This window comes from Polypterus senegalus, chromosome 4 (genome assembly GCF_016835505.1).
Source record: "Polypterus senegalus isolate Bchr_013 chromosome 4, ASM1683550v1, whole genome shotgun sequence".
Classification (NCBI taxonomy): Eukaryota; Metazoa; Chordata; class Cladistia; order Polypteriformes; family Polypteridae; genus Polypterus; species Polypterus senegalus.
The window spans coordinates 239,349,673-239,362,698 of record NC_053157.1 but is presented as its reverse complement, the minus strand read 5'-3'; the positions used below and the strand labels follow the sequence as shown (position 1 = coordinate 239,362,698).

Below are 13,026 nucleotides of genomic sequence, written 5' to 3'. Positions count from 1 at the left end.
AATTAAGGTATTCAGTTCTAAAAGAATTGAAATGTAGCGACTTAAGTGGTATGACGCCACCGAACTGAGCAGGGCACAACACTAAAATGTGCCATTTTATTTGCACTCCCAGCAGCAGAGAGTTGCAGTATTCCAGATGTGACAAGAGCACAGCTTGCACCAGATGTTGGGCTGCACATAGTCAGCTACGATCTCACATTGATAGGCTACAGAGTGAATGTTTCAACATGGTCACGGGAGGACAGGTAATCAGCCATCACCGTCACTAAGGGCGAATAGGCACATGTTGGTGACAAAGAGCCAAACTGAAAAGAGATTGTGTGCTAATTTTGGGGGTCGGTTGTTGGGGGAAATACATATTCAACAAAAATTCACTTGTGGCTCTTTCCTGCTCCTTGCATTGTAACCAACATGTAGCATGTTAAATCAATTACACGTACATTTTTTGCACCATATCACTAAGAAACCCACAGGACTGGATGATACTGCCTAGTAACATGATCAGGGTCCAGATCAAGCCATGCCAACCTTTAAAAGCAGCCATACTGGTGCATTTGCTTAACCAATGTGACATCACCAATACAAAGAGGAAAGCTGCCCATTGCAGAAAAAAAAGGAGCCCATAAAAAGTAGAATGTCAGCTCAAAGCCTCCATGTGATACAATTTGCCACACCGGGTATAGTGGGTAGCTCAGACACATCCCAGCATTTAATAGAAGGCAGTACATTACAAGCAGACTGTTCTCTAGTCCATAATCCATTAAAAGCACTCCATGAGTAGACTTGGCAAAGATAGGATGTGATAACCAAGAAAAGGAGACCAGCTATGATGAAACTAAAGGGTTCAAGGGTGGGTATGCAGCTAAAGTGCAGGTCACCACCCATTTAATAAACCAAAAATTGACAGCTAGAGCTTGGATACAAGACCCACAGGTTTCACTACATTTAAAAAATTACACAAGACAAGATTCCAGCCATTCATGAAGATCATTTATTTAAAATTAAAGATTCACTTTCTGCCTGTTCAACCTCCTCACAGCAACTACAGCTAAAACCAGGACCACCATCAACATGGCAGCTGCAGCTCCCAACACCAGGTATCCTGTGGGAAGAGAGGCTGTGGGAGGAAGACAAAGGACATTTACTCTCCAAGCCATACAGCAAGGGATAAAGCACTCAAGCACAACTCAGGACTACTCCAGTAAGAGAATCAAGATAGTTACCTTCCTGCTCCAGTCTGGACGTCTGCACCTGGTCAGCCTCAAAGACCACAGGACCACTGTGAAGGAGCACATTCTTCCTGGAGGAAGCAATTTGAGCAACCTGGTCTGCAGCTCTGCCAGATCCTGAGAGAGAGAGAGAGAGAGAGAGAGAAAAAAAAAAAGTTAGATTTAACTTCACACCCCATGAGCCCCCACTTATCAGGCAGTCAACCAGATTTCACAACCCAGGTCTACGAGACAAGCAATCTCCATACCACCCTGTGCAAAGGTTCAATTACTGCAGTAACAGGGACACCATGTTCTACAAAACAGACACCACAGCCAAAACCAACTGCCATGGGCTACTTACTTCTTACAGGGCAGCTCTGAGTACAGGGGTCTGTGGCAGAGGGATAGCAGGCAGCAGCAACACAGTAGATGAAGATCTACAGAGAAAAGCCAAGGACATTGGGCTCCTTGTGAAATGAGATACCAAACAGCAGAGAAGATTCTGCCCTCACCGAGGTGTATGGATACACACATCTCCAAACTGAAGCCCACCACAGTATTTCAAGAAAGACTACAGAAACCACAAGGCAGGATTACCCATTGCCACAAAACCAACCTTTTCAGCCAAGGCTTGCCGAGCTACTGGGTCCACAAAAGCAAACATCTCAAAGACAAATCTCTTGTAATGACTTGGGTAGGCCACTCCAGATGTGCTGTCCACTGTCACCAAGCTGGTCAAATAGTTGTCACCTGTGTATGGGCACCTGGGACAAACAGACCCCCAGTTAACACTGAACAGCCACCCTCAACACCCCACCCTTCCACAGGGTGGTCACCTACCCATTCACCAGAAGGCTCCACTGGGGCTGGCTGGAAGCAGAAGGTCCTGGGGTGACCCAGCAGTCCCCGAGAGTCAGAACAAGGTTCGGGTCAGTCCTGTTCACGATGTGCACTTCCACAGCCACAGGGTCCCTCAGAGTTTTGGTCACTGGGTAGTCTACATCCACATAGTAGGAGCCATAGGAGGAATCTGGCCATGGAGAGAAGGTAGAATTGCCACACCATCACTACATGATCTTCATAGCACAAAGTCAGCCAAGTCACACTGAGAATGATCAACCTGTCAGGCCAATCAGTGACCTCCTTCCCCATACAGTACCTGTAGCAATGACCAATTCCAAGTCAAATGGCCCTTGCTCTACTACTGGAAGAGGTGGTGCCACAGTATACACCTCAGCCTCCACTTGCACATCCTGGCTTCCCGAGTAGGTGCACTGGAAGAATAACCTGAGGAGAGAAACACCATATAATAGCAGGTAGAGCACATTTAGGGTAAGATGAAGCAGGTTCAGAGGCCTTACTTGTAGACACTGTCCCTGGTGATGGAGCCCTCTGGACCACTCCTCACAGTAATGGCAGCAGACATAGTGTTCTGGTAAGTCACATTGCCACCAGCCAACTGAAATAGGGACATTAGAATTACTGCCATCTATGAAGTCAGCGCAGGGGGTTCTATTTCTAGGTTAACAACAAGACATTTCTAAGGTGTTTATGGTCCAACAACTTTGGGACAAACCTCATCCCTTTACTAGGACAGATGAACTACAGAATGAGGACTAAAATATTACATCCACCACAAGCCATCAGGTCTAATACAGAGATTTGAGTACTCAGCTCTCTGGCTTCCTATGGTTGCCAGAGTGTTTGCTGCTGCACATCACCAAGATGGAGTCTCACCTGAACTGTGCTGCCACAGGCACTGACTGGAAACTGGTACATGACAAAGCTGGACAGGCTGGTCACAGGGCTGCAGCTGGGGGAACTGCTGTCCACCAACTGGATGGACCCAAGATCCAGGGGAGGAAGGGTCACATTCTCAGACACCACCACCACAAACTGGCCATCCAGGGTGCACTGCACAGTCACTGGACAAAGCAAACACACGCATGAATATCCAGTAGCAGCCACCTTTTACCCACTCACACCCCACCACCCACCCACCATCATTGGCATAGTAGCATGGACTGGTGCTGCTGCTTGAATCATAGCAACAGTTGCTGGCTTCACAGTCTGCTTGAGTGATGGATGAAGACCCTCCACAAGGGAGCTTCTCTCTGTCCACAACTGCACATCTATCAGCCGGAAGCTTAAGAACTCGACGACCTTTTAAAAAAAAAAAAAAATAAAATAAAATAAAATAATAAAACCACATATAAAAAAAAAAAAAAGAGAGTGTGACACTCCATGTTCCAACCCTGAACAGAAACATACCTGGCTTAGGGCATGTGAAGGTTTTCAGATTTGAGCGAGATCCAACGGCAATGGTCACGACGTATTGGGAGCTCTAAAGTGAGCAGAAGAGGTTCAGACCACAAATGACATACAGCTTAATTTAAAAACAGCAACCAACGGCTGAAGCGTCGGCGCTACTCACCTTCTCAGACGCATAACCGTACGTTGAAGAAAAGGGCACAGTTAGTGTGGTGCGGCCAGACTTTTCACGGATGACAACTCCTGGGAGATTGTTGGTCACCTTTACCAGTCCACCATTCGTCTCTGAAAAAGATAGTTTACTAGCTTTACTGGAATACGCAGGAGCTGACAAGTCCCAGTGCCGAGGACACGCCGCACTCACTTTGAAGAAAAACGGTCTGAGAGCCGGCAAATGACAGCATCATCGTCTTGTCACCATCGCAATTTTTGGTCAAGTCTCCTGACGCCGCATAAACAAACTGCACCCCCGTCAAATAAACGGCCAGACAGAAAAAACACCAACAATCCAATCGCACCATGCTGAGAATTCGCCAAACAGGAACACCAGATGAGCAAAAGAGCGCTCGAGCGCAGGTTTAAATCATCAGCGGCGGCGCGCGCAAGTGAAGTGAGAAGGCGCGGTAAGTCGGAGGCACGCCTTCTGCTCGTGCGGCTTTATTGATCAATCAGCACGTCACGGCATCGGACTGATAGGTCCAGTGGAAGACCGCGTAGAAGTGACCGCACAGCAGGGCGAGCTGTTAAATTAATGAGGGAAATCATTAAATATCAACTAAGAAAAAAAGAGGAGAAACATGTCAGGTGCGGGTACGAGTATTTCTAACGAGGGGATTTGTAAGGTTTGGGAATGACCCATTAAGTAAGTACTGATAAAAAAAAAAAAACACATTCAGCAAGACTCCCTTTCTTTTGATTTATTTAAGTTAAAAACGTTTTTGAATTTTGGAGACTTAATGACTAATATTTAGATCAGCCGTATTGTTTAATTTGAAATTCCTTGCGGAAATGACATAGAAAAAAAAAATGTATTGTGCTCTTTCACTGTTTTGGTTCAACTTTTTTAACATCTATTTCCCAATTTTCTCTTTCTCTCTTCATTTTTTAGCACTTCATTTTAACCCTTTATTTCATTTCATTGTTTAGCACGGATGTTCTCGTATTGGAGATGAGTTTCCCGACAACGGCGAATCCTAGCAATTAACGGGCAAATTTATGATGCACTTTGTTAACGTATGCAGTCTCGCACCAGTGCGTCACCGTGCTGTGAATCCAGTTATTAAGACAAAGTACTTTCATTAGCTGTGGTAATAAAGGGGATATTTTTTAGACTTATTTTGCTTTAGATGGTGTTCAGGCCCCTCTGGGTAGCCTTTAAATTTCACCCCTGGTGCAGTGCGGACTTCTCTTCGTTGATTCGCCCCACTTTCGTTTCTCACACACAAGGGCATCGCGATGTCATCGAAAAGTAGAACAGGGGGCTCATCGTTGCAAAAGAAAGGACAGGCACACGCATCAGTAAAAGAAACTTTCATTTTTGAGTTTGTCCACGAACCAGTCCGTGTCCGAATTTAACCGCTTTCAAGGGCTTTTTTGTATTCGGTTATTTAATTTCCATGTACTTTTTACCTTATATAACTTTTTTCACAAGTGCATTTATTTCTACTGATGGGTTAATAACTAAAACATTTGTCAATTGTCCATCAACGACTTTCCAGTGGCGTATAGTATGAGATGAGTCCTGGGATAACAAAAAAAATGTAGCCCATAATAAGATAAATAAATAAATAAAACTACTTCAAAAAAGTCTTCAGACATTTTTTGGAATGGAGGTCTAATAAACCGAGTGTAGAGATGCTTTGAAATAAGCTTTTTGTTCGTCAAATGTTTTGTGTAAGAGGTTGACACTGGTCATGATTTTTTGTTTATTTTGAGTGGGCACCTCAAGTCAAGTGGGCAGCAGTGGTGGAAAGTAACAAAGTAGAATTACTACTGTTTGTTTATTTTTCTGTAATTTTATTAAGAAGATTTATCTGCAGAATCTTTTTACTTTTACTCCATTACATTTTATAACACATATCTCAACCTTCCAGTCAGTTACATTTCTACTTGGCGATGTATTTTTACAGTCTCATGATTAGCTCCTTCTTTCTATAAGACTTCTTTTAGTGCATCGTGTGAATCCATTGGCGAGCACAAACGAATCGATTCAGCATTGCGCTCCACGTGAGTGCTAAACGCGCGATCCCGCTACGCCGGCCTCATTCGTTTGTAGTGCTTCAATGGATCGCCGACATGTCTGTTGGTCACCGCTTGATTGTGTGGTAAATTTAGTCAGTCTTTCCAAGCACGAATTCATCTAGCGAATGACAAACCACTCGATATTCGTGAAACGATATACCGTTGATGAATCACAGAGAGTTTTCCTTTCACTAATCTAATGTAGTATTCTAGTTATTCCCACCTTTCATCTGACAACCAGTAAAACACTCAAGTGTGTCTTTGTTTTCTCCTCCTCTCTCCCAGTCTTAAGATGAGAAGAATGACAGCAGACAAGCTTGTGAAATGAAGGGTCCGCGGTGCTGGCTTGAGCAAAATGAAAAAGGCGAATGTGGCTTAAGAATTTGTCTTACCCGTCACAAAACCCCGAAAGTCATCAATCAAGTCTTGCCTTGTTTTAAAGCGGATGCCACTTCTCTTTACATTCTTATTTGCCGCTTGCCCTTCGGGGGGCCGCCGTAGACATCCGAGGTCAGAGGGGCACAACATAAGCCTTTGATCATTTTCTTGATTTATATACAGTGGTGCCTCGGTTCATGAACGTCTCGGTACACGTACAACTCGCTTTACGACCATAAAGTTTGCCAAACTTTTGCCTCGGTTCATGACCACACACTCGGTATACGAACAAGCCAGTTTCCCTTTACGTTTGTGCGCGCTAATGATTTCCGCATGTGTTGATTTGTTCTCGGTCAGAGGTGTGTGTTTGCTTTCGCTGTGAAATCGTTGTGTTTCATTTCCCTTCCAGATCGTATGCGCCGATTACTGTATTTAGTGTTGAGCCGTTCATTGTTCTTAGTCAGACGTGCGTGCTTTATCTGTGATCTCTTTGTGCTCTACAGTATATTGTGTGCCTATGCAGTTACCCATGGCTTCTAAGCAAGTGAAGAGTGGTGAGAAGAAAGTTTTACAGTAAATTGAAATCGAAGTAAAGAAATTATTGAAAAGTATGAGCGTGTTGTTCTTGTACTCGGCAGCAAGATCAGTAACACAAAGTCAAAACCTATGATTACGACTATTCTGAAGCAGAAAGAATCTATTAAAGCAGCTGATGTTGCAAAAGGAGTTACAGCGTTAACCAGGCAGAGGCCTCAAGTGCAGGAAGAGGTGGAATATCTGTTTACCAGTTTACTCCTTTACCAATTTGAGAAATTTGGCTTTGTTTACGTTGTGCTGCTTGAAACCCTGACTACCACTGAGGAGGGCAAACACGAAGGGTTGGGTCACAAGGACTTTGTTTTTGGAATGGCTGCATGAGGCTTTCACTCCCACCAGCTAAAGAGCTAAAAAAAAACAGAAACCCAAGAAATCACAAGAGAGAAAACACCTGAAGGAAGACATCCCTCCATCGCGGAGCCAGACTCTCCCTCAAAACTGTAACCTCCTCTCCACCCAGTTCCTCCTCACTTCATGCCAGAACTTGACTCATGCAAGGTTAGTTTTCTTGGTGGTTTAGGGTTTTTGTATTACGGATTTTTCAAATGTTCCTTTTTTTCCCTGGGCTTAAGACTCATTAAAAAAAAAAGTGTTCATATAGCGATCGCCTTGCAAGGTTATAGCGCGAACTGGTGCAATGAGAGAGAGAGAGAGAGAGAGAGAGAGAGAGAGAGAAAGAGGGTGCATGCAGCTGAGCAGATAGCCTGGGTGTTTGAGTCAGTAAACTAATGTAAAAACATTGAACAACACTATTACACTGTGCATTCTAAGGTGTAATTAACTACAAACCGGATTCCATAAAAGTTGGGACACTATACAAATTGTGAATAAAAACTGAATGCAATGATGTGGAGGTGCCAACTTCTAATATTTTATTCAGAATAGAACATAAATCACGGAACAAAAGTTTAAACTGAGAAAATGTATCATTTTAAGGGAAAAATATGTTGATTCAGAATTTCATGGTGTCAACAAATCCCAAAAAAGTTGGGACAAGGCCATTTTCACCACTGTGTGGCATCTCCCCTTCTTCTTACAACACTCAACAGACGTCTGGGGACCGAGGAGACCAGTTTCTCAAGTTTAGAAATAGGAATGCTCTCCCATTCTTGTCTAATACAGGCCTCTAACTGTTCAATCGTCTTGGGCCTTCTTTGTCGCACCTTCCTCTTTATGATGCGCCAAATGTTCTCTATAGGTGAAAGATCTGGACTGCAGACTGGCCATTTCAGTACCCGGATCCTTCTCCTACACAGCCATGATGTTGTGATTGATGCAGAATGTGGTCTGGCATTATCTTGTTGAAAAATGCAGGGTCTTCCCTGAAAGAGATGACGTCTGGATGGGAGCATATGTTGTTCTAGAACCTGAATATATTTTTCTGCATTGATGGTGCCTTTCCAGACATGCAAGCTGCCCATGCCACACGCACTCATGCAACCCCATACCATCAGAGATGCAGGCTTCTGAACTGAGCGTTGATAACAACTTGGGTTGTCCTTGTCCTCTTTGGTCCGGATGACATGGCGTCCCAGATTTCCAAAAGAACTTTGAATCGTGACTCGTCTGACCACAGAACAGTCTTCCATTTTGCCACACTCCATTTTAAATGATCCCTGGCCCAGTGACAACGCCTGAGCTTGTGGATCTTGCTTAGAAATGGCTTCTTCTTTGCACTGTAGAGTTTCAGCTGGCAACGGGGATGGCACGGTGGATTGTGTTCACTGACAATGGTTTCTGGAAGTATTCCTGAGCCCATTCTGCGATTTCCTTTACAGTAGCATTCCTGTTTGTGGTGCAGAGATCGCGGGCATCCAGTATGGTTTTACGGCCTTGACCGTTACGCACAGAGATTGTTCCAGATTCTCTGAATCTTCGGATGATGTTATGCACAGTTGATGATGATAGATGCAAAGTCTTTGCAATTTTTCGCTGGGTAACACCTTTCTGATATTGCTCCACTATCTTTCTGCGCAACATTGTGGGAATTGGTGATCCTCTACCCATCTTGGCTTCTGAGAGACCCTGACACTCTGAGAAGCTCTTTTTATACCCAATCATGTTGCCAATTGACCTAATTAGTGTTTATTGGTCTTCCAGCTCTTCGTTATGCTCAAATTTACTTTTTCCAGCCTCTTATTGCTACTTGTCCCAACTTTTTTGGGATTTGTTGACACCGTGAAATTTTGAATCAACATATTTTGCCTTTAAAATGATACATTTACTCGGATTAAACGTTTGATCTGTCATCTACGTTCTATTACAAATAAAATATTGACATTTGCCATCTCCACATCATTGCATTCAGTTTTTATTCACAATTTGTTTAGTGTCCCAAATTTTTTGGAATCCGGTTTGTATATTTGTGCTTAAAAATCTTTAAAAAATATATTTACATACAGTTTGTACAGTCTGGAACAGATTAATTGTATTTACATACAATCCCATGGGGGAAATTGCTCATAACCTATTTGGTTATGAACCCAAGCAGAGGTTTGGAATGAATTATGGTCGTGAACTGAGGTTCCACTGTACATGAGCAACAGTGTTAAGACTACTTTTTGTTTAATCTCTGTCTCTCAGTTATAATGTAACCTCAATCAGTATCTATATTTTATGAATGTGCATGTCTTTTCATATACGCAATATAAATCTGGGATGATGCACAGCAGTCTCCTATACAGTTGAGGCCAAACATTCTGAGAATGACCCGAGTGTTCGTGTTCACCAAGTCTGCTGCTTCAGTGTTTTTAGATCTTGCTGTCAGATGTTTCTCTGGTAAACTGAAATAGAATGACAAGCAGTTCAGAATTTCAAAGGCTTTTATTGGCAATTCCATGAAGTCCATGTTTGCAGAGTTGGCCCTTCTTTCTTTTTCAAGAACCCCCTTGTTGGGTTTTTGTTTGCCCCCCGCCAACCGGGGATTGACCATAACATCTCAATGGGGAGTTTCCTGGCCATGGACCCAAAATTTTGCTTCCCCGAACCACTTAGTTGTCACTTTTGCCTTATGACCTGGTGCTCCATCATGCTGGATTGTTCATTGTATGGAAAATAAAAAGTAATTTATACACATATTAGCATAAGTAGATATAAAACTTACAAGCATTAAATTTAGTGTGAGCTTTAACACAAATCAGGTATGCCAAGCAAATAGTTAAATAAAGGTGTATGACATATTACTTTATTTAATTGAGCTCAGAGTGAAACCACCAATTTTTAATAAACCCAAAAGGAGGGAGAAGGGGGAGAACGATGAATGGAGACAACTTGAGGTCGGAGAAGGGGGAATACTGACCAGCTAGGAAATAAGGGAAGCAAGAAAAAGATAATGACTGGCACACCATGAAAAATATTGGAGGTTTCTGAGAGGGCCAGCAATGGATCAGCTGGAGTGAAGAGTCAGATTAAGCAGATAGTGAGCTGTGTTGAGCGAGGTGAAGATGATAAGAAAGGATGATATGGACTGTGACGTGTGCCTGTTCGGGAGCTCAGTTTGGCCTAATTGGGTTGAGTCCGCATGACTGTTAATTGTAATAAAGCTGATTACTCTGTCTGCCTATCCTGAGACTCCTAGAGCCCTCTTTCAAGGTGACAGACTCTGGAGACGTCCGACAATTGTTGGTCACCAAACTGTTCTTGGATAGTTGAGAGAAGTTGCTCTCAGAGGATGTTTTGGTCCCATCCTTTATTCATGACTCACGGTTGGGGGATGGTAAGGGGGACCACCAGGCTCGCTTAGGAATGAATGGCAGAAGGCAGGTGTGAGTCGAAGAATTTTGGAGGATGGCCTGGTGGGCATCCAGAAGGGCAGCAAAGAAAAACATCAGAGACAGACTGATATTCTGAGATTGGACTACTGGGGTCAAGTCATTGTCTCTTATGAATCGCCTTTCTGTTTGTTTGAGAAGAAAAGGTGAGCGGCGCTTCCATCAGTCCTGTGTCAGGCCATCTGTAAAGCATCCTGAGATCACTCATGTCAGCCAAGGCAGTGCAGGGCTCATTCACAATTTGACCTAAGAACACAGCCACTGGAAATGATGTAATTGAGGCCTGGGACCAGAAGAGATGTCATCGGACCTGAACCAGGCAGAATGTCCCATGTCCGGTCTGCAGAGATAAAAGAGGAAAGTTTAGTGCCCCCTGCCACCCCTTGACCTGGCGTGGAATTACCTCTCTTTTAGTCCATTTATCTGCCTCCCATGTGCACGTGTGTGTATCCTTTTTCCACCCTCTCATACTTAGACACGTTTTAATGTTTGGGACACCTCTGAGATTAAATCATTTAGAGATCTGTATAGAGATAATGCCTTTGCATCCTATGGACAATTACACTCTAAATTTAGCTTCCCATCAACACAACTTTTCTGATTTCTCAAAATAAGAAACTTGACATGGGAATTGATTCACGAGCGCCAATGAGCATCACAGGAGGACTAGAACTCATGCGTGATGCCGCCAGCCTCTTTCGCTCGTAGTGTGTCTTAAATGATATGACCGCGGACATGTCTCTGATCGGGCACCACTTGACTAAACGACCCAGCTTGTCCAATCGAGTGATAAACCTCACGCAATGTGCCACCATGATGTGTGAGGTTTATTCCTTAGACTTTACTAATATTTAAAGTTTGTCCTGTTTCACTACTATGTGGGTGGAGCCGCGGGGGAATGGCTAGTTTTAAATAAAATAAACAAACAGGTATGGCTAGCTAAGCAGAGACAAGGAACACTCCAACACGTGGCGACAAATAGAGCAACTCGAACAGAGACTGGCGCGTGAGTGAGGAGGGCCCCGCCCACTTGCCCCTCCCCTCGGCCCGCAGCCTCTGTTTCAGACTGGCATGAACAAGTCGATCTTAGAAGTGAACTGCGATACTGAGTGCCATGAGAGAAGTCGCAAAATCAACTGTAATGTTCAAGAAAATGATACGTAAAAAACCCGATTTAAATCCGATCTCTCGTGAAAAGCAGACAGACAGACGTTGGATTATATATATATATATATATATATATATATATATATATATATATATATATATATATATATATATATATATATATATATATATATATACACACACATAGAGAGAGAGAGAGGAGTAACTGAGGTCATCAATAAATAACAGCTGCAGCCATACACGCCAGCCAACAGGGACAAAGCATTACAGCCGTGTAAGCAACCAGACAAGGAAATGAGAAGAGACAAGTGGAGGCAACTCAGGTAACCTTTTTTTAAAAAAAGTGCGGATGTGCCCCCTTTTTGTTCAACATATGGCCAGGGGCCGTCACTGTGTACTGTTCAGAGGGTCTCAATGAATGAATCCCATGTTTGGCAGATGCATGTTCCTGTTTTGGAATCTGAGACAAGTATAAAGCTGCATTCTCCATAATGAACGAATTCCCAGAGAGCGGGCGTCCCCGTCTGGTTGCTCATATTCACCGCATGTGAATTTTAAAACACCGTGAGCTTTATTTGTACTGGAATCGGCACCTGTGAAAACTCAGTGACCCACCAGCTATATTTATTGTGGCAGCGACCATGTAATGATCAAAAAATGAGCATTAAATTGACACAATGTAAGTTTTGGATTTTTATTTTCTACTTCAATGCCTGCATTTGAGTTACTATTGACGTATGTGATATCCATAATGAGGGTAGTGGGAGAGGGGAAGATGAGTGAGGGGCTTTCAAGTATGAGACTTTGTCAGTAACTTAACCACCATCAAGTCCATTCAACAAGGATGTGTACTTTAAAAGAAAGAAAACGCCAGCAGGGAAGGACACTTAAACAAGCAGAAATGTGCTTTAGTAAAAGTTGAAGCACACCAATGAGCTTTCTCCTTAAGTAATATTTATTTGAACTTTTACGTTTATACTTCACGCTCAGAACGCGAACGCATCATGGGTGCCAGGCATTCATTTGACGCGTCCTCAGAAATTAACGCGAAGTGCGCGCGAGTTGTAGTCCCAGCAAAACATCGGGGGTCGCAGTGCGATAAAAATTGGAACGTGACGTCAGAGTCTCTGTTTACTATCTACATGTGACAAAAAGCTGCTTTGAGGATCCTCCTTGATCGCTGTGCCTGCTGCGATGTTTGATGCATGACTGATGTGGAGAAGCGAAATGCCGACATACAAATGCATTCGTGGTGCTTTTATATTCAAGCGTCGCATTTACCCCATCGTAAAGACACGATACATTTTTACGTCTCACATAACATCTTCTGCGCCGTCTTTTTTTTTTTTTTGCACTTTAACAGTATCAGGAAGTACGGCAGCGTATTTAAGCCACATTGAAAAAACATGGTGTAAAGCTGTATTTTGTAA

At 43.3% G+C, this 13,026-nt stretch overlaps 1 protein-coding gene across 1 annotated transcript; it reads right to left on the bottom strand.

Moving 5' to 3' along the window:
• Positions 1–973: 973 nt before the first annotated feature.
• On the bottom strand, positions 974–4,054 carry LOC120528262 (zona pellucida sperm-binding protein 4-like). Its single transcript, XM_039752388.1, has 12 exons — positions 3,847–4,054; positions 3,646–3,767; positions 3,483–3,555; positions 3,213–3,374; positions 2,949–3,136; positions 2,573–2,670; positions 2,371–2,498; positions 2,052–2,241; positions 1,828–1,975; positions 1,573–1,648; positions 1,224–1,346; positions 974–1,117 (listed from the first exon to the last, which is right to left on the bottom strand). The coding sequence occupies exons 1-12, from the start codon at positions 4,001–4,003 to the stop codon at positions 1,002–1,004; spliced, it is 1,581 nt and encodes a 526-aa protein (XP_039608322.1). The 5' UTR covers positions 4,004–4,054; the 3' UTR covers positions 974–1,001.
• Between the last annotated feature and the right edge of the window lie 8,972 nt (positions 4,055–13,026).

Coding starts and splice junctions, on each gene's coding strand:
- LOC120528262 (XM_039752388.1), bottom strand. CDS start 4,003: ATGGTGCGATTGGATTGTTGGTGTTTTTTCTGTCTGGCCGTTTATTTG. Junction 1,976..2,051: donor TGGAGCCTTCTGGTGAATGG/GTAGGTGACCAC, acceptor TGTTTGTCCCAG/GTGCCCATACACAGGTGACA. Junction 1,649..1,827: donor GGCAAGCCTTGGCTGAAAAG/GTTGGTTTTGTG, acceptor TTTTCTCTGTAG/ATCTTCATCTACTGTGTTGC.